We start from the raw sequence: 21,518 nt of genomic DNA, 5'->3' as shown, positions 1-21,518 counted from the left end.
CCCTTGGATATGAGGACGTCCCTGGCAGTGCGACCATCCAGGTCTCTGACAGGGCGATGGCGGTGGTTCCGACGCCACACTTCTCTTCGGCAGTCCCTCAGGATGGGGTTGGGCACAGATGGGAGATGATCAGCAGCATGACGTCTTGGCACATATGGAGAGCCCGATGCAGGGAGGCCATTGACCGCCAGGCGACTCCACTGGCGGAGGTCATACAGGCCCTCTGGGTGGACATCATTCACACCTTGAGAGGACACTGGGGGAAACTTCAGGGCGACTCGGATCGCATGAGAGGTCGCCGCAAGGCTTTCCTCCGCACTTGGCAGCCTGGCCCTTTCCTCATGGCGAGGGGCGAGGATGTCACTTGGCACTATAGGCCTCCAGTTTGGCTTTTCTCACCTCCCACATGTACTACTAGGTAGCCCCCCCCCCAGAGAGCGGCCAGCCACAGGGGTGGAGCTCAGGTGTTCACTGTGTGTTTTTATCCCTCCTTGTGAGGTGAGCTTTGTAGCCTTATGGCGTTTTCTCATTAACTAATAGAAGGATCGTTTTCTTGGGAAAAAAAAAATTCCAATTTGAGAGAGAAGAGAAGAGAGAGAGAAAGCAGATAGTAGTCAACACAGTATTGGGTCCCAGTTTACCCACTAAAGCAGCCCCCCCCCCCCCCCCCCCGCGTGCACACATAAGCAGGAGTATTTGATTATATTTCTTTGAAGACCTTTTACAATGAATATGAATGATGACTGAGGACTGCCAAACACAAGGATGATGTAGACCAAACGCAAGCTCCATTGAATTGATCTTCAATGACCACTATGCAATCCCAAAACTGAGGGATGCACATATGCTGGCTGAATGCTGAAGAATCTGTTCGTGGAAGACTTGGGAATGCTGCTGCAAGTATGCACAAGGGAGCCAATGGCTTTAGGCACACTTTACCTGCTGGAGACTGCCATGAACTGATTTGAGAATGGATGATCAATGCTGAATTATAAGCGCTGCTTATATATGATGGAAGGATGCTGGTCGGTCCAACCTACAACCCTCTGGCTAGCGTCTTAGGCTATAACCGTTACGAGCATTTATCTCTGTCAGCAAGCAGCTATTAACTGCAGTAATTGACTCAGGCACCATTGTCACTAGACAAGCTCGGTGGGTGACCATCAGGATTGGAGAGGACAGTGTGGGCTTTCTGAACGTATATGCACCGAATGCCACAGCAAGGCCACCTTCTGGAGTACAATTCGTCCGTCTCTTCCGCCACATGCGGATTTCTAGTGTATGGGTGGGGATTTCAATATGTTAAGAGTCAGCACACCACAGATCGGAGGTGGCATGGCTACAATTTCTGGTACAAAGTACTCAACTTGGGAGGAGTTAATTTTGGCTTTGAGAGGGCTGGACCCTTGGCATTTACCGGAGTTTGACGCAGCCCCACGAATCTGTGCTTCTCAAGATCTGACACGAAGAGTATAGGCCATAACCTGTCTAGATTAGATCGGTTCTATATACATGAGTGGGCTTGTGGTCATGGTGGCATAATTGGTATTTTGGCAGGCACTACTTTCTCCGATCATACACCAGTTATTCTATCCCTAGAGGACCCCTTGTCATGTGCACTGAGTGTATCTATCGTGTGTGCAGCACGAACACAAGACTAGCTTCAAGGTTTGGGGTAGCTTGGAGCTAGACAGGTTGATCGGCGAGCTGGGCTAGGGATGGACTGACGGGTGAGTGCCCCATGTGTGGACGCCCGGTGACCGGCCAAGAGCCTATAAAAGGGTGGCCAAGGTCAGTCAGTTAGTCAGAGTCTTGCGAGTCCATACGAGAGCTCTGCGGTCAGGAGCCTGGATCTAGTGCAGACATGCTCCTACTTCATGCAGCCGAGGCCAACAGCAGTCTCGAGGCCCGCGAGGGTAACACTGTGGCAGTATGGGACGTCACGGGGTAGAGATTGGTCGGTGCATCTTGCTAGTTAGCTCAACTCGTGGCTCGGTAAGGACAGCCAGGTATTGTGGGTTTTGCCCACGGCTATCATGGTTGGGTGGTGAGTCAAGCCTGCACCCCCTTCATGGTTTATGGCTTTGTTTTGCGTGTTTCGGGTCTTATTTCAAGATTGCCCTACGAGGAGACCCTTGGGAATTCGACCCCTTGTCATGTGCACAGAGTGTATCTATCGTGTGCAGCATGCACACAAGACTAGCTTCGAGGCTTGGGGTAGCTTGGAGCTAGGCAAGCTGATTGGCGAGCTGGACTAAGGATGGACTAACGGTCGGGCACCCATGTGTGGACGCTCGGTGACCGGCCAAGAGCCTATAAAAGGGTGGCCAAGGTCAGTCAGTTAGTCAGAGTCTCGCAAATCCATGCAAGAGCTCTGTAGTTAGGAGCCTGGATCTAGTGCAGACGTGCACCTGCTTCATGCATCTGAGGCCCGCGAGGGTAACTCCGTGGTGGTATGGGATGTCACGGGGTAGAGATTGGTCAGTGCGTCTTGCTAGTTAGCTCAGCTCATGGCTCGGTGGAGACAGCCAAGTCTTGTGGGTTTTGCCCACGACTGTCATAGTTGGGTGGTGAGTCAGGCCTACACCCCCTTCACGGTTTATGGCTTTGCTTTACAAGTTTTGGGTCTTATTTGAGGATTGCTCTACGAGGAGACCCTTGGGGATTTGACAGTGGTATCAGAGCATGCCTCAAAGAGCGAGCAAGTTAGCATCGAGGGGAAGAGAAGCTATCATTGGATGCATGCTATGCAGGATGAGTATAACTCTATCCTCAAGAATGACACCTCGTATTTGACAGATCTACCTCATGGCAAGAAGGCCATTGGTACTAAGTGGGTTTACAAGTTAAAACGCAAAGCAGATGGTAGCATTGATCGCTACAAGGCTAGACTTGTTGCAAAGGGGTATGCCCAGCAAAAGGGCATTGATTATGATAAGACCTTTGCACCCACATCTCGTATGACTAGCATTAGGTGTCTCATTGCTTTGGCAGCACATCATGGGTGGAATGTATATTAGTTGGACATTAAGACTGCATTCTTGAATGGTGATTTACATGAGGAGGTGTATGTATCACAGCCTCCTAGTTTTGATGTGAAAGGGGAAGTGTCTAAAGTATGCAGGTTGAAAAAGGCTCTTTATGGCCTTAAGCAGGCTCCTAGAGCATGGTATGAGAAGATTCATGCATACTTAGTTGCAAATGATTTTTGCAATAGTCCAACAGAGAGTACCCTCTATGTGAAGAGGAATAAGGACACATTTTTGGTCATCATTCTATACGTTGATGACATGCTACTCACGGAACCCAATATAGATCAAACTTCAACCTTTAAGGCTGATTTGCAGTCATCGTTTGAGATGTCAAATTTGGGACCCTTGCATTATTATTTGGGGATTCAATTTATGCAGCGCAATGACGGCATTATTATGCTACAGTCTAAATATATACAGAAGCTATTGAAGAGGTTTAATCTTGAAGACTGTAAACCTGTGGCTACACCTACGGAGACAGATACTCGACTTCGTCTTCAAGATGCAGGAGACTCTTTTGATGCTAGTTTGTATCAGCGGGCTGTTGGATCCCTTCTTTATGTATGCAACACGAGGTTAGATATATAGTATGCACTCTCACAGTTGAGCAGATTTATGCATAGCCCAGGTACGAAGCATTGGCAAGCTGTCAAGCGGGTTTTTCGCTATTTGCAAGGCACTCAGTATTTTGGATTGTTTTATCCAAAGGGAGGTGAGTCACAGCTGCATGCTTTTAGTGATTCATATTGGGCTGGATGTTATGACACACAAGTATCCACTAGTGGGTTTTGCTTTCGCCTTGGTGATTCATGTATATCATGGCTCAGCAAGAAGCAACCTACAGTCACAGCTGAGTACAGGGCAGCTTTTACAGCTACAGTTGAGTGTGTGGGGCTCAGACGTCTTATGGTTGATTTGGGTGTTGGACAGTCATCTAGCACTACCATTTTCACTAACAACTAGAGCGCATTAGCAGTTACGAGAAACCCAGTGTTTCATGCTCGCACGAGGTGCATTACCACTATGTCAGGGAAAGACTCTCTGCAGAGATCAGCTTGATCTATGTGCCTACACATGACAACATGGTAGATTTATTCACGAAGGCTCTTCCTCGTGAAAAGTTCGAAGCTTTTCGTAAAGCTTTGGACTTACTGCCTTTTCAAGATTGATCGGCCATACCCTGTACATGTTCACATTATCACTCCAGAGAGGATTTGTAGAATTATATGGTAGTGATGTGTGTGAATACACTTAGGACCGCCAGGGTATTTTTTCCCCCGTGCGTATGTACATCCTCTTATCTACTCATTTTAGGGTGTGTACTTATCTTTTGTATCTGGCACACATTTGTTCATTCTATTCTAGTGAGTTTGTGTGCTCTCAAGCTTCTCTATCTTGTGTGTGTGCATTGTTGAAACCCTAACCCTAATTCCAACAGGAGGAGCAAAATTCCATGTTCACATACCTTGTGTAGTGTTCTCTTGTCCTACGTGCTCTCTTGCAAATTGTTACTACCATGTGTTGGGGAAACAATAGAGAGCAGATGGTAGGGAACATGGACACTTGAGAGGGTAGTGTGAGTTGCGGATCTTTACCGACAACCATATTGTTTGCAATACTGTATTCATATGCATTGGTATAGAAATCTGGTCAGAAATGCCCATGACACTATGTACTTGATTCTCCCAAGATTAATATACTCTACTTGAGGGAGGGACCGGCCGTTCCGGCTCAATGTGCATCTCTTGTAAATTCAGTAAATTACATCTTGTATTGTGCTTGTTGTCCATTAAATCTTGGTGTATTTAAGTGTATTGCTTAGCATTGTGTTCAACCAAGCATTCCACACCGATCGATGAAATTACAGTATAGGTGTACTTGGCTAATCCAGATGTTGTGCCACCTACTTCATATCTTGCTAACTTTCCCTCTGTTCATCGATCAAAAGTGCTCTCTGTTGCGGTCAACCAAGTTCTCTTTGTTGCACAAGTTCACTCATCATGGATTTGCCTAGATTAGTCATCACCTTCCATAAATTCTCTGGATTAAATTTTCCAACATGGCAAACCAAAGTGAGACTTATCCTCATGAGAGATGGTATGTGGAACATAGTTGACGGAACAGATGAGAAGCCCAAGAGAGCTGCCACTTCTCCAAATGTCAAAAGCATGGGTAGATCGCAATGACAAAGCTTACCCATATTGGTATGGGTCTTGCAGATAATTTGATACATCACATTGACTTCGACAAAACTGCAAGGGAGGTATGGAACAAGTTGGAAAATCTATATGGCAATAAAATTAATAACTCCAAAGTGTTTTTAAAACAAAAATACTATACACTAAAAATGAAGGAGCATCACTCACTTCAATAACACTTGCACACTATTGGTTCTTTATTACAACAACTTGGTGCCCTCACTGCCAACATTGATGAAGACAACAAGAAGGCTATCCTCTTCTCTAGTCTCGAGGACATAGAAAAGTTCAAAGAAGGGCTCTCTACACTTACGAGTGTCTAGAGAAATGACTTACGACAGCATGATAACAGTCCTTGATGAAGACAAGAGGTTACAGGACCAGAACACAGTGGTCCTTGACATGGAGAAAAGCTTCTTCTCAAAACAAAGAAGCAAATTCACAAGCAAGGCAATGAAGTGTATGTATTGCTGAAAGCTGGGCATACTGAAGACAAGTGCTTCAAGAAAATGGCCAAGGAACAAGAGAAGAACTATGCAAACTTGGTGGCAAAAGATGTAGATTCAAAGGAGGAAGAACAAGAGAAGCCAGAGACTTCTACGGGAGCACCTGATAAAGCCCTTTGTGCTGAACTTTCCGTTACAGAAATAGATACCGATTAGGCTTTCTAGCCCATCTTCATCTCTTTATGTGTTTGAGTTGGGTTCTCTGCCCGGGATATCCCCCAAAAATTTGAAAAATAATCTTGTGTTTTGTTGTCCCACCTAAATGTTTGTATCCCCTTCTGTTATAAAAGGCTTCGTGATTTCCTCAATTACCTTTTATGAGTCAGGGGGGTAGTCTAGAAGGGCTAAGGAATCTTATGAGTGGTCAAGCTCCACTTGCAAGCTTGATTGTGATCTATTGTATCATGTCAAGTACCACCACTGTGATCTTTTGCATCATGTGTGCTAGTGAGCCCAAATCACCTTAAGTATGAAGGCCACTTCATAAGATACCACCTTCACTCCGAAGGGGGGTTTGTTGGGATTCGGAGTCGTATGTGTGTGTAAATATGTTTGTGTGTCCACTAGTGACTCTATGTGTGTACATCCCCAAAAAGGATGTGAACACTCACTTATCTGTTATGTGTGTGTTTTTGGTGTGAAGCCACACTTTCCAAGAAATCTGTGTATTGTGACGATATATCCACGGCCTATCCTCCCAGGACGAAGGTGTCCTCATGTGGTGCCTCCATCACATCAGACATTGAAGATACTCTACCCAATGCACGTTGCAAATGGCACGTGAGAAGAGTCCTCTTGACAACCCCAAAACTTGAAGCGACTGCCGCCATTGAAGCTCGTCCGCTACATCCCTATCCACATCCGAAGGAGTGAAAAAACCTCCTCTAGGAAGTTTCACCACTACGTCATCAGAATCGTTAAGCCCTTGCTGAGAAGCACAAGCCTCAGTTTTAGATGTCAAATCCAGAACAAGAGGCAGTGCCAACTCTATTCGATGAAGATGGTTAGACATGGCTTCCATGCTTATTTTGAGACCCTGAAGCGAGTCCTAAAATACTATCTGTATTATGTACAAGAAAGAAGTATCTCCTACAAAGAAAAGCTCTGCGAAATCCAACGCTAAGGAAAGCAGATGATTATGCCGATTTGGCTACCTAGTAACCTACAATTTGGCTAAGAAAATCCAATGCTACTGGTTGGTTTATTTTACTGTTGTCGGCCAGGTCCACAACCTGCCACATGTCGTCGTCGCCACATCATCATTGCCATGTGGCACCTACCCCTGCCCATGGGCCCTGTACAACTGAGGGGTGTCACACCACCTCCAAAGAAATCACTCAGCCAGCTGTTCTTTGAAAAATAGGTGTATATTGCCTAAAGCAGTCATCTTGCTATCAGGAGACACAAAGACCCTTCCTCCTTAACTATGGGCAACATGCAAACCTAACCCTATGAGAAGTAAAGCAAATCTCCTAGAAACCCACCCGACTTATACGGGCCCTGGCTAGAGCCTTAAGGTCTAGGAAGAGGCCACCCTTGGCTTGTGTCCAGTGGGAGCAACCAAGTGGTTTTTAAGAAACATGAATGGAAAGAAAAATTAGGCTTTCTTTTGAAATCCAATGTGCTAGAGACAAAGAACTAGAAAACATTGTTTTACCACACAAGAAACCCATTTTGAGTCAAGAAATCCAACCAGTAAAAGTCTCCATGCCGGTCATGGAAGAAGATTTTGAAGTCACCATCTAAATCTGCAAGGCCCCTCTCTCCAGGCAATGCAAACACCATAATTCCTTTCCTTGGTGCATTGAACCAAATATCTTCAGGCTGCACAAAAGCTAAATATCAGTAATTCCAACAGCATTGCAAATTGGAAGACTTACATAAGCACAATATACATGGTATCCAAACTCCCAGCAGCATCCAAGGCACCATCAACGTGAAAAGTGCGCCATTGAAATTGAATGGTATTACTCCCCACGTAATGGGCCCTTCCAAAGCACCATCCTCGCATAGCGTAACTCTTATCACTTGCTTCGCTGGGCATCGTAGTTTCATGCCGTCTCTCAGAGGTTGGATTCCCCAAACCAACAATCTGCTTCCCAAAGGAAGACCAAGAGCATTACAGTCCTACGCACTTCTTTTAAAATATTTCTCATTGTGAGGTCGGTCGGGTCCATACAGATTCCTCAAAGGAGTCCAGACAAAGTATCGGTCAAAAAGAGTAGGCAAACAGCCGCCCAGATCACTAATGTGCCTCAAGGAATCAATTGAGCCAAAGCTTCTTCATAAAAAAGCATAACCACGATACACTTTTCTAACAAGAGCTAGCAGATGAGACCCTTTTCTTAAAGCAAACTGCATCAAAAGGACTAGGAAAAGAATGGACATTTCTACCTCACAGGTTACAAGAGCGGATGCATAATTCTTTTTGAAAAAGAACTTAACATCATACCCTTTGTTCATCTTAGTTCTTATTGAATAAGAACTTACCATCATATCCTTTGTTCTTGGATGCTTTTTGGAAGAAAACACAATCCCTGTTTATCAAAAAGATCAATGACCCTATAGTCAACAAACCATCCTTCTAGGAACTTCCTAAGACTCGAAACAACCAAGCAAAGTTTTCTGATACCAGCCTTGAACATGTGAGCAATTTCCAGAATCTCACCCTACTGCTAATGCATGCACGTCATATATTGCGAGTCCATAGCCCTTAACCACCTAGTTGACAACATCTTACCATTGTGATCTGAGATTGTAATAGAGGGCCGAATCCAATATGGACACTTGTGGAGGCGAAAACCCCTTAGCACTACCCTGCATAGCCAACACCATGACCAAAAATGTCACAAAAACCAGTGGACTAGCCAATAAAAGGCTACATGCAAAAGGATGAAAGCAAGCTCTGAACTTACTTCCGCCCCATGGGAGTCTCTCCATCACAGTTCCTTAAAACCCGCTCAAAATATTTCACATAACGCTGTTACAACAAATTGCACACAGACACATGTAGCAGTTACTGCTTCAGAATTGAGACTTGAACTGGTTGCCGCAGCTTATCTTTATGCAAGCATACTCACCAACTGACTCGGAAGTATGATTCCTTTCCCATCTACACAGCGTTTTTGGTTGTAGTAAGCAATTGATTCCTCAGCTGTGGGGAAGAACTGTACTTCTCAAGTAGGGAAACATAAATAGCAGTGGTCAGTAAAGACTGGCTTAGGCGATCGGTACCAAACTGTGCTCTCTGTAGATTAACTTAGCAGAGAGCATGTGCTGAAAGAAAACACTGAAATTATGATACAAAGATTGAGACCTTTAGGTAGAGAAGCAGAGATGATATCATGAGACCTGTCCTGGCCTTTCCAGCTTTACAGTGCACAACCACAACGTTGTCTAGATCTGCCTTTAGCCATGAGTATGCACTTTGACAAAATGCTGCTACGAGTTGCAAAGGTGGACAGTTGTGATCATTAAAAGGAAAGCAAGCAACCTGTATTCAATTATTCACAAAATTCCAAACTTCAGCATAATGCAAACCATGTAGCTTCCCCAAATTGTTAAGACTATCCAACTACAATCATAAAGCTATAAAAACTTCACCACATTACTACACTGGCCAGGCAGTAGTAGCATGAGCACATCTGGAACCTGGCTAGCATTTGAATTCCCATGTCCCATTCCTCACTCTCCTAAAATACAACCCACTTTTTACCCCTTGCATTCAGCAGTTCACTAAAAAACACTCACCTCCCCATGGACACCTTGCCATAGAGCTTGCAAACACTCTCATCTTACCGTAAAACTTGTAAATCCAGTACATAAATCTACAAATTAGGGCATTTCTCTTATAACTACCACCCCCATGCATATACACAGTACAAGTCCTCAGCAATACATATGCACATCACACACTGCTTACATCATGCACAAAACAGTGCCTTAAAGTAAACTATGGCTCGCACCATAGAAGAGGGAAACGTCACGAAACTGGTGTTTTAGGAGAGGAAACATCGAAACGTCAAAAGGAGTGAAAGAAACGTGTTTCATGTTCAGAAATGTTTCATAACATTGGAAACAGCGGCTAGGACCCTTTCGAAACGTTTCCGCCACGCTTCGTGTGACTGTTTAATTTAGTAGAGACGCATGTCATTTAGCTTGGCCACAGGCGCCATTTCTTTTTATAAGGCTAAGTTGGCAACTCAAGCACACGTGGCCACCTGCTCATAAAGAGCCTAGGAAACGCAAAAGATCCCACCACCTTCCATACGTGTACACCTGTCAGCGGCTGCCATGCATGTACTTTGAAGGCCTTGCGTGCCCACCCTCAGCTCCATCCTCTCACTGCCAAGTTGACATGCTAGGCTTCACAACTATGGTTGGTACTACGCGGGCTTCAGCTTCAGGCTTCAGAACATTATTTGAACAAACCCCTTCTCTTTTTATTATACGGTGCACACAAACCTAAAAATTTTGCCTTAGTCTCTCTCGTAGTTTTAGACTCCAAGTGGCAGAGATAATTTTCTCTCTCTTGTAGTCTCTGTCTATCTCTCTTTCTTTCTCTTAGTTACAAAAAACTAGTTGTAGCTTGTAAGTTCCCTCTCTCTCTCTCTCTCTCTCTCTCTCCTCTGCTACTCACATATGCACCTGTGCACCTATTGCCCACCTGCGCACCTTAGTTGTAGGGTAGGGTTGTAACCCACCTCCAAGCAGGTAAGGGCTTGCACCTCATGGGGGTGGGGTTCGTGAAGAGCAACCTCTCAAACAGTCCAGCAGTTTGGCATGGCCAACAAGAAAACCTTCTCCGAAACCCTTATCTCCCCTCCTACCAAACCCAATGAAAAACCATCACCATGGGAGCGGTACCTCCTGAGCATGATTCAACATCTTCAGCAAACAAATTCAGCCTTGCAAAATGAACTACATCAGACAAAACAACATCTTTCAACCCTGGAGAAACAGATTAAGGACCAACAACACGAAAAAGAAAACAGGGAGAAAATCACACAGGTAAATTTACTTGATCCACAGCCTAAAGAAATTCTCATTAAAGAAGTAATATCACAGATTAATGAAGAGAACGAGCAGCAATGGATTGCAAAAGAAATTAGGGTGGGTGGTTTGTCAGAGGGTTGGGAACAGGTGGAGGTATTGGAGGACGACGAGGAGATTGCGAATGATACTTATGTCCCGGAATGTGAGATTCTACAAAGAAAGCTGTGCAGAGCTATCCCTTTCATCGACATTGGAGATCCCTCAGTGGCAATCAAAGGAAAACATGTGGTTTTGAGGTACGCAAATATGAAAGACAAAATTAAAGTCATGAAGCAAACAAGGTCACTTAAGGGAATGAAGGTGTGGATGGCGGATGAACTCACAACCACACAACTAAAAAACAGGAAACAAGAACTCAATAAAGTATACGAAGCAAGGAAACAAGGAAAATGGGCAGTCTACTGTAGAGGTAGAGCTGTTATTGCAGATTTCACGACAACCAAACATGGTAGTAATGAAGAGTAGCTGCTAGAGAAATCCTTCATGTTATCTAAGATTCTCCTACGGTCATGTAGGGAATTTGAACTATTTTTAGTTTTATCTCTATTTTCATTTTGTTGCCCCCGAAGTGGAATGTAATCACATGGATGTATCTAATTAGTCCTATAGGTCAGATGTGGCCTCTAAAGGACGTTAATATAGTTCTCTCTCTCTCTCTCTCTCTCTCTCTCTCTCTCTCTCTCTCTCTCCTGGACATTTCCTAGCTGGTGGACTCCAAGACATCTAAATAAGTACAAGCTTTGGGAATGTGGGATTATCCTGGAATACAAAGGATCACACTCCTAAAGTCTAGGAGGGTTACTATTTTTGGCCTGACTCCGATGGAAATTTCTCTTTGCGTCATTACATCTGGAATTGAGCAAATACCAAGAGTTTCCAAAGTACCCATGACAAATGGATTTTAAAGACAAAGTTTATAGAGGACCCATCTCTTAGATTGGGACATGTGGCAAGAAAGTGGACCAAAGTGAGACAAGCGGCCTGACACTTGTAAGAAAAGTGAGACAAGTGACCTCACACTTGTCACTTCAGCTATTGTGTGGCTCTCCACTTGTCATCATAGCCTTCTCTTTACATTTTCTCTCACAGGATCCCCAAATCTATAAATTGAAGCCCTCTCTCTTCATTTGGGGAGGCTCTTTTGCTGCACACTAGCCTCTACAACCGTTACACTGTACAGGCTTCCCTAATGATGGCTACTCTCTTTCTCTCTCTCTTGAAGGCTGCCCATGAAGTATGGCAGCTGTTGGGGACTGTTTTGGAGGCTTCCATTGCGAAGAAATACTGAAGGCAAAGATATTTAATCATTTTATTATGATTTCTAGCCATTGTTCCTACTGTCCAGCCCTTGTACTTGATGTACCGAATGTACCAACCATAGTTGTCAGGTACGAAAAGTTCGATTCAATACGGTACGTTCAAATACGGTCTCGGAACGCACCGCTAAATTTTGAAAATAAAAATACGAGGGAGGTACGGTCCATAAAATATAAATAATAAATATATATTGACAGGCTTGTGGAAGAGGGAGAGAGAGAGAGAAGGAGAGGGAGGGGAAGGCTTGAGGAAGAGGGAGATGGTTGAGAGAGCCTAGAGCCTAGAGGGGAGAGAGGCTTGAGCCTTGAAGGAAAGCTCGAGGGAGAGGATTGATCTTGAGCAATGAGCATTTGTGAGGGGAGGGTTGAGCAATGAGCACTTGTGAGAATGGGGTTGGGGGAGGGGCTATTATATAGGATGCATGCAGAAGGGAGAGAGGGGCGGGGGGGTGGGATTCCGGCCTCTATGTGGTGTCACATGTGCAAGCTCCACTTTAGCATTTGTGGATGTTTTGTCTAGCTTTTATGTTTTATGCAAATGGATATGTGTTAAGATTGTGGCCATGTTTAAATGTTTTAATATTCATTGATGGTATCTACAAGTGTGTCAAAGGCCCTAGTCCCCCAAGCACCGCGAGTTTCATTGGTATCTGAGCATAGGCTTTCTTGGAAGCGGAGGCTTCCTTCTATCAATAAGGAAGAGACAAGATCTCAAGTAGGGACCACACTTACCATCATTGTTGTTAAGCATGGCCAACCGCTTCATAGCCTATGAAGCAAGAGCATGAGCAATAGACAGCTTCTTGATCTAAGGATTTATGAATTCACAAAATTTTATCTTGGAAGTATGGAGTTGGCTTTATGTGCACGTGTTTAGCACTCTTTCCATATGGATATTGTGGATTCTATTATCAAGCTTACATACAAGTAATATGGAGCTATATCTCAAGATATCTTATGAGGAGATAATTCTTCTGGCTACATGATGAACCTGGCAAAGAAAAGCTAAGTATACTTTGAGTATTACAAAGTTGATGCTTTTTCTCACGTTATTGCAATTGTTTTTGGACACTTAACCCTTGTATGCCCATACAAGGAGAATTGTGTGTTACAAAGTTGATGCTTTTTCTCACGTCATTGCAATTGTTTTTGGACACTTAACCCTTGTATGCCCATACAAGGAGAATTGTGTGTTGTTTGTTTGCCTTGAACTATTTCAAGCAAACATTATGGTTGAAAAGCTTGGTTTATATGGTTTTTCATACAGATATGTTCAACAACTATGGATTAAGTTTTTGGCATATCTTTGTTCAAGGATTTATACATATACGATGGTTTGGCGCATCTATATGGTTATCATTGGCTGCTTTTGCTTAGATGGAGTACGTGTTTAGCTCCCTTTATTTGGGATGCAGCGGACTCATGGAACTCATGGATCGAGGATTTTTATATGGATTTCTTTTATCGACCGAAATGCCTGTAAAACTATTGGCGGCCGAAATGCCTGTAAAACTATATATTGCAGATATGCTTATGGAGAACTAGGATATTTATGCATGTGACTCATCCTCATCTTATGTTCTACACTTGCGTCCACCTCTCCTTCCGGGTTTGTGATCAAAATGCCACCACGGAGTGCACGTGGTAGAGTGAACTTGAGCCCACATCTCCTCCAAGGTGTGTGGTCAGAGTACCAACTCACAATGTAAGTGGTAAGAGTGAACTTGAGCCCACCTCTCCTCTAAGGTGTGTCCTTTGAGTACCGACATGGAGTGCATGTGGTAGAGTGGACATGACGCCTTGATGGCTGGGGACTTATGTCTACACCAAGGGTCATGAGGACTGACAAAGGATATCTATGCTTGAGATGAGTGATTCTTATCTTATGTTACACACTTGAGCCCACCTCTCCTCCCAGGTGTGTGGTCATAGTACCAACACGGAGTGCAAGTGGTAGAGTGGACATGACGCTTGGTTGGCAGGGGACTTATGTCTACGCCAAGGGTCATGCGGACTGACACCTTGTTGGCAAAGAACTATGTCTACGCCAAGTGTCAATAGACTGGAATCTCATATGCTGGGGACCTGATGTTTGCACTCAAATCTAGTGGACGTTCTACGTCCGCGTGGACGGGCAATCGGTCTTATATTTCTCGACCTAGTGTTTGCATGTGTAAGCATGGAAGCCATTGGAGAATAGCATCCGTTTGACGTGACACTGGGGATTGGGAAACGAGAGATTGCTCCTTCGAGTTGGTGGATACGACTGAAAGAAAGTGAAGCAAATAGAAAACACAGATGTAGACCCAGGTACTAGACCTGTAAATGTTGGAAACTGATGTTTATTGCTGAAAACCGAGCACAAGGGAAGCCCGTAGAGGTGCTGTATAATGGTAAGAAGCAGAAGCAAATGCTAATGACCTCAACTAATCCCGGCCTAGGAGACTTGCTCGCTGAAGCTCCCGCCTCCCCCCAGCTCTGCGCACCTTCGCTCCCCCCCCCCCTTTGCCGCTGCGCCCCCCCTCTCCTACCTCGCTGCTGCGCCGCCCCCCCCTTTTCGCCTGTTTCGCCCCCTCCCCTCTGCGCCATTGCGCCTTCCCCCCCCCCGCTGCTGCCTGCTCGCCATCCCCCCCGCTTCCGCATGTTCCCCCCCCCCCCGCTGCCGCCTTTTCGCCATCCCCCCCGCTTCCACCTGCTCGCCATCCCCCCCCCGCTTCCGCCTGCTGCCCCCCCGCCGCCTCGCTCTCATCTCGCCCGCCTCCATTCAGCAGCGCCCCCCCCCCTCTCCTTCTCGCGTTCGCCGCCCCCCCCCTTCCCTCCTCTGTCGCGCTGCCTTTCCCCCCTTGGGGGTTTTTGGTTTTTTTTTTTTTTTCCCTCTTCGTCATCCGTCTTCCGCCTCTTGGTGTGCAGCCCGCTTCTTGCTGGGGTTTTTCGCTTTCGCCTCGCCTTCGCTTGAGCTTCAGACTCTGATGGAGACTCCTCCCGCCTCGCCTCAGAGGGACTCTTCCGCAGCCCCCTCGCCCGCCCCCGAGGTCATCCCCATCAGGCTTTCTCTTTCGCCGGAAGAGGAAGCGAGCCTCACCGCAGAGGTGGAACGCCTTCAGGCTCACTCCACCATCTGCCGTATAGTCGGCACTCGCCCCAGCAGAGGGGAGATCAGGGATCTACTTCAAGCTCGCCTTCTTGCAGATGTGGGCAAGATCCTTGATGTACAGCTCTTGGGCCGGGGACATTATCAGATCGAGTTCGAGGCCGCCCAGAGCGTTGCCAAGGTCCTTGCCATGAGTCCTCTGGATATCAGGGGTGCTCGGGCTTTCTTCAGGCCTTGGCAGCATGGATTTGACCCAGCTGCGGCGGAGCAGGGAGAGCGCCTCTTCCATATTACAGTTTGTTTCCCTGGTCTCCGCCGGGAGTATCTTCCGCTCCTCTCCAGGATCGGAGCATTGGTGGGCTCGGTTCTTGCGACGGGCCCCTCAGCAGCTTCAGTGGTGGCCAGAGCAGCTGGGCTACCTTCGGTCAGAGTGTTGGTATCTGACATCTCCTCCCTTCCTAAGGTCATTCAGCTACCTAGGATAGGGGGGGGGTGGATAGATCAGAGAGTGGAGTTCTCGGGGCTCCCGAACCAGTGCTTCATTTGCAGGCAGGTCGGTCATTTGGCCAAGGCCTGCCCTCGCAGGAGACCTCGGCCCTCACCACAGCAGCAGGCCACGGATGGCCCGCCCACAGATTCGGCTCGGCAGGCTGCCTCAGGGACACCTGCTCAGGCCACAGAGACCTCGGAGTGGCAGCCTGGACAGGGGCGCCGTCGAGGGAGACAGCCACAGCAGCACGCCCAGGTACCGCTGCAGCAGCAGCAACAGTCTCAGCCTCACTGGGTTCCCGTGAGGAACAGATTTGCTCCCCTTCAGGAGGAGACCCCTGCAGCGACCGAGGACCAGGAGATGCCAGCTCCCCCTCCTTCACCTCCCCCACACCCATCCCCTCCCACCGCCTCGCTTCCACCTTCGCCTCCTCCCGTCCCCGCTCCGGCCTCGGCAGCGGCTCCCTCTCCTCCTCCCTCGCCTCCCCCTCCTCCCCCTCCGCCCGCCTCGCCTTCCCGGGAGGTTCTGGCAGCTCCCTGGCGCTCACCTGCAGTCCGGAGGGCGCTGAGCACTGACCTCGCTCGAGCATCACAGAGGAGACCTATGCCGAGTAGGGCCTCACGGATTTCATCTATCCGCAGTCGGCTGAGTCGTCTCGGCATTCGACAGCGCTCGGCGGCGTTTGATTATACCTTCACACGGCTTTTTGGAGCAGAGGGCCCCCATGAGCCAGCACCCATCCGAGTGCATGTAGTGATACCCCCGGCCCGCGGGGAGGAGGCACTAGACTCAGCGGTGGCCTTCTCGTTCCCTCTATGTGGACCTTGTGATCGGGAGTGGACTCTAGAGCTCGCTCTCAGCACGTTGAAGACTCAGGCAGTTGAGTTTTCTCATCACATGAGCGACTTGGAGGTTACAGATGTGCTAGGCCGACTTTGGGAGTTGGCTCATTTTGTCTTGGATCCCGAGGGTGTGGATACATCCGGGATTCGGCATTTGGTCGTGCGCATAGTTGCAGATTTGGCACGCGACCCAGGATATGTGAGTATTCACGAGGTTACTATGTCCGAGCAGGAGGCAGTCGTCATGGGTCACAGCCACTGGCGCCTGATCCGGGATTCTTGCAGTACACCGGGTGGGCAGACTCGCAGCCGTTCGGATGGGGACTACTCTCCATCCAAGCCGCTTGCGAAGGCCCGCCGCACGGCTGAGACAGCCTCCACCTCAGTAGGACATCCATGAGGATCATCTCATGGAATGTACAGGGCCTTGGCGGAGCACACTTTATACGCTATCGAGGCTGCTTGAGGCAGGAGCTACAGAGATGCCTGGTTGGTGGCAGCATTGACATTCTGATGATGCAGGAGCATCACTTGGGTGAGAGCAGGATCCGGAGATATGGTTCGGTGATGCCTGGTAGATGGGATACTTTCTGGTCTGCAGGGTTTGGTCCTTTGGGAGGACAGGGGGGAGTATGCATGGTTATTGCAGATGCATGGCGGCAGGCCATTGTGGATCGAGGGATCATTGTGCCTGGTAGAGCACAGTATGTCATTCTGAGGATGCATGATGAGCTATTGGGTGTGCTCAACATCTATGCGCCCAATCATGCTAGTGCCAGAGCAGAGTTCTGGACTCAGGTTACAGATGCATTGCCAGAGGCCGCACATTGGTGTGTTGGGGGAGACTTCAACATGCTTGAGGACCCGGCAGATAGGGTGGGAGGCAGTCATGTAACAGTGCACGGCACGGAGCTTGCAGCTTGGGACCGGTTTTGTATGACATTGAGGATCACTGATGCATGGCAACATGGGGCTTTCTCCCGGTCTCAGGACAGTCTTAGTTTCTCTCGGTCGGATCGCCGGCAGGGAGGGACTAATCTATCTCGGATTGATCGCTTTTATGTGGGCGATTGGTTGGGGGAGCGAGGGGGCTCCGTCGGCATTCTTGCTGGCACCTCATTTTCAGATCATGCGCCAGTTATACTGACTTTGGAGGAGGGGACACGGGAGCCCAGCTTGCAGTTGAGGATCCCAGAGAGGGTACTTGCAGACCCCAGTCTCGCTGAGGACATTGAGAGGATCTGGCATGATAGTCAGTGCTCTGACCAGGATGCAGCGGGCCAGTGTGCCCAGGGACTCATTGATCTTAGCTCTTTTCTACACGCTGCAGCTTTGACACGACTGGGAGAGATTCGCGAGCGGGAGCAACGGCTGAGACGCAGCCTTGCTTCGCTACAGCGCCTTCAGGAGCAGCAGCCTGCATGTGAGTAGGTGGCGTCCCAGCTGAGCCAGGCACGCCAGGAGGTTAGAGAGGCAGAGGAGCAGAGACATGAGTTTTACTATCGTCGTCAGGCCTCTCAGTGGACGCAGCTTGGTGATAGAGTGACTGGGGAGTTTTTTGAGATCACTGGACCCCGTCATGCGCGTGCAGGGGTTCGCCAGCTTGGTAGACCGGATGGATCGATAGCTACTGAGCTCGGGGAGATCAGAGCCATTGCCACTGCTTTTTATCGTGACTTGCTTTCAGCGGAGCCAGCCACTGAGGATCGAGATGTATGCAGACAGACAGTGTGGGCCCATGTGCAGAGGAGGGTCACAGACCATATGCGCACAGTTCTAGGTGCGCCTCTGTCAGAGATTGAGCTTGCCGAGGCCTTGAGGGTCCTGCCGCGACATAGTTGCCCAGGGGAGGACGGACTGACGCCGGCCTTTTTTATGCGCTATTGGGACCTTTTGGGGCCAGGCCTCCGCAGGGGCTTTCAGCATGTTTTGGACACTGGGGTGATGCCGCAGAGCTTTTCAGAGGGCTTGATCTATCTTATCCCCAAGGGGGAGGGAGTATCGGATGACATTCGGCATTGGAGGCCTATTACGATCCTCAATACTGTATACAAGGTCTTGGCAAAGGCCTTGAGTTTGAGGATCCAGCCCTTCCTGGGGGAGTTGATTCATGCTACTCAGACAGGATTTGTCAAGGAGCGCAGTATCCTTGACAACATCTTTACTTTTTGGGAGGCGACGGCCCGAGCTAGGTTTCTTGGCGAGGACTTGGTCGTGATGCTTCTCGATTTTGAGAAGGCATACGATAGAGTTGATTGGGGATTCTTAGAGGGCACTATGCTGCGCCTGGGCTTTGAGCCAGGATGGATCAGAGGGGTGGCAGCTTTGTATTCCACAGCTCGCAGCCAGGTGCTGATTGCAGGAGGTCGGGGGCCGAGTTTTGAGCTGACCAGATCAGTCCGTCAGGGGTGTCCTCTCGCCCCTTTCCTTTTTCTCTTCTTTGCGGAGGCTATGAGTATGTATTTGACGGCAGAGGAGGTTGGTTTGAGAGGACTTCAGCTCCCAGTCCGGGGGGAGGATTTGCTTGATGCAGAGTTTGCAGACGACACGGGCTTATTTTTGCATGGCCAAGAGGCCAATCTTATTCGGGCAGAGCAGTCGCTCCAGGTTTTTAGTGCAGCTTCGGGAGCATTGATCAATTGGCGCAAGACAGTGGCCTTTTGGATCAGTAGTGCTCCCACTCCGGCATGGAGTCCGGACCCCGGTTTTAGATGGATTCCTTCCGGCACAGCAGTGCGGTATTTGGGATGCCAGATTGGCCTCGATTTGTCACCTGAGCAGCAGATTGCCCCGCTTCTTCTGAGCATTCGGAAGAAGCTATTGTATTGGAGTACAGCTCGACTATCCTTGGCTGGGAGGGTGGTGGTGGCAAATCAGGTGCTGTTAGCGACTATGTGGTACATTACGTCTTGCTGGATTTTCTCGAGCTCTTGCATCAGCCAGGTACAGAGGCTGATCAGGAACTTTCTGTGGTCTGGGCGGGACGGTCAGCCAGCCCGGGCAAAGGTTGCATGGGCAGTTATTACACTTCCGCTGGCTCAGGGCGGTTTGGGCATTATAGATCCAGTCGATCAGAGTAGAGCCTTATTGGGGAAGCTTATTGTTCGGGGGTTGCTTCCAGGCGCTGAGCCTTGGAAAGAGCTCCTCTTGCAGCGACTGCAGGCCCGGGCGCCTCCTGCAGGGGGTACTTGGGCACCAGAGATTCGCTGGATATTCATAGAGATGAGGAGGACAGGCCTCAGTAGAGGATGGGAGGACAGATTTGCTTTGAGTATCCTGCGAGCTTGGGAGCTACTGAGACCGGGGCTCTCTCAGCGGCCTCCGTCTTGTGTTGAGGAGCGGGCCAAGCAGCCGCTCATCTGGAGCCCAGCGGTTCGTACAGAGCAGGGTCATATGCTGGGTTCTCGGCCTCGTCTAGCCTGGGGACCTTTAGCGGCAGGCCCAGCTCGTAGTTTTGGAGACTGGCAGGCTTTCTGCAGTCTACCAGAGGAGACCCAGGTGGAGAGGCTGAGTCACTTCAGAGGGGGGTTGATTATGAGGGATGATATTCAGGAGGCACTTACAGAGGAGTGGTTCACACCTCTCGAGCCAGTGGCCCCACGGTGGATGGGTGCCTTCACACAGTTGGAGATCCTGATTGCTGTCAGAGCTAGCACTGAGGATGGCAGATGCCTCTATTATGAGATTCAGGATGAGGGCCGACTCCAGAGAGTGGAGGTGGAGTCGCCTTTGGTTGCAGAGTGCACCTTTCAGAGGATTCGGGTAGTGGCTGCCGCTTCTCGGAAGTGGCATATTGACCCCGACCCTGCTGACGTGCTCCCGGATTGGCGCATATGGGCATATGCAGCGCGCCCCTTGGCCCGGCTGCAGTGGGACCCCGGAGAGTACGAGTGGCATGATCCTTATGCATCCCTTGAGGCCACAGAGATCACATTTTTCCAGTATACTGTTCGGCTGGGACGGCATATCTTGACGGCGAGGAGGACGGTTTCTCCAGCGGCATCGGGGCATTGGCGATTGCAGGGACTATCACAGGAGTTCCTGGAGGATTTCTGGGCTCGGCTCTGGGCTAGTCGACAGGCCCGCAGGATCTCGGCTTTTCAGTGGCTGGTCGCCCACAGGGGCTCAGCAGTTGGCACTTGGCTTGTTTACAGCGGTCTCCCGGCGGCCTGCGTCCGATGCGGCCACCCTATGGAGACACAGAGACATTGCCCTTGGGACTGCCCTCAGGCTCAGCAGATTTGGCTGCGGATGCTGTGTATTCTGGCCCCCCTCTCTCCAGAGGGTATGTTTACGTGGGGTGCCGCTGCTTGGTCGACTTCGTCAGGGCCTGCTATGGGCTATGAGATGGAGCAGGGCAGTCAGGCCATCAGCTTTATTAGGGGCCAGCCTCGCCTGGTTCCGGCACCGGATTACTCGTCCGCCAGCTGGACACAGGAGAGGGATTTACGATGGGAGCTCCTCAGCAGCCTCACCATCTGGTTCACCTGGAGGGCCCGGTGCTTCACGGCCTTTGAGGGGAGATTGGAGCCACCAGCAGAGACTGTTCGAGGGATTTGGCAGGAGTTGATCCACACCCTGCGAGGACAGTACGACCGCATCCGGGGAGACTCGGATGAGGCGATCTTACGGCGCCAGGCCTTTCATACCACTTGGCGCTGCGGCCCGTTCTACACCCTACACACGGGATCCCCCCGTTGGCACTACAGGCCACCTGTTTGGCTCTTCCCCCCCCCCCCCATTGTATGATTTAGCCGTTCAGTCCTTTAGACTGATGTTTGTATTTTGCAGCACCTAGGGAGAGTCTCCCGGGCTGCCATGATGTAGTCACTGCTCTTCTCTCTGTTAGGAGCAGGAGAGATCTCTTTTGTAGCCCTACGGGCGTTTTTTTTTACATAACTAATGAAAGGATCTTTTCTCGGGAAAAAAAAAAAAAAAAGACCTCAACTAATAGCTGAAAAATGAGATAAATTGGGGGAAAGGGAGTC

At 48.8% G+C, this 21,518-nt stretch overlaps 1 protein-coding gene across 1 annotated transcript in view; it reads right to left on the bottom strand.

Annotated features, from left to right (window-relative positions):
- Positions 1 to 21,518, bottom strand: part of LOC147627227 (phosphatidylinositol 3,4,5-trisphosphate 3-phosphatase and protein-tyrosine-phosphatase PTEN2A-like) — a 49,145-nt gene that overhangs the window by 8,617 nt on the left and 19,010 nt on the right. The window contains 6 exon segments of the mRNA XM_086815896.1: positions 7,430 to 7,560; positions 8,227 to 8,273; positions 8,477 to 8,553; positions 8,652 to 8,716; positions 8,817 to 8,903; positions 9,053 to 9,229. Coding sequence (XP_086672022.1) covers positions 7,430 to 7,560; positions 8,227 to 8,273; positions 8,477 to 8,553; positions 8,652 to 8,716; positions 8,817 to 8,903; positions 9,053 to 9,229 — 584 coding nt within the window.

Source organism: Cibotium barometz, chromosome 21 (genome assembly GCF_041138505.1).
Source record: "Cibotium barometz isolate CiBa-2024 chromosome 21, ASM4113850v1, whole genome shotgun sequence".
In the NCBI taxonomy this organism is placed as follows: Eukaryota; Viridiplantae; Streptophyta; class Polypodiopsida; order Cyatheales; family Cibotiaceae; genus Cibotium; species Cibotium barometz.
Note: the sequence above shows the minus strand (reverse complement) of the source record. Positions and strands in the feature narration are given on the sequence as shown.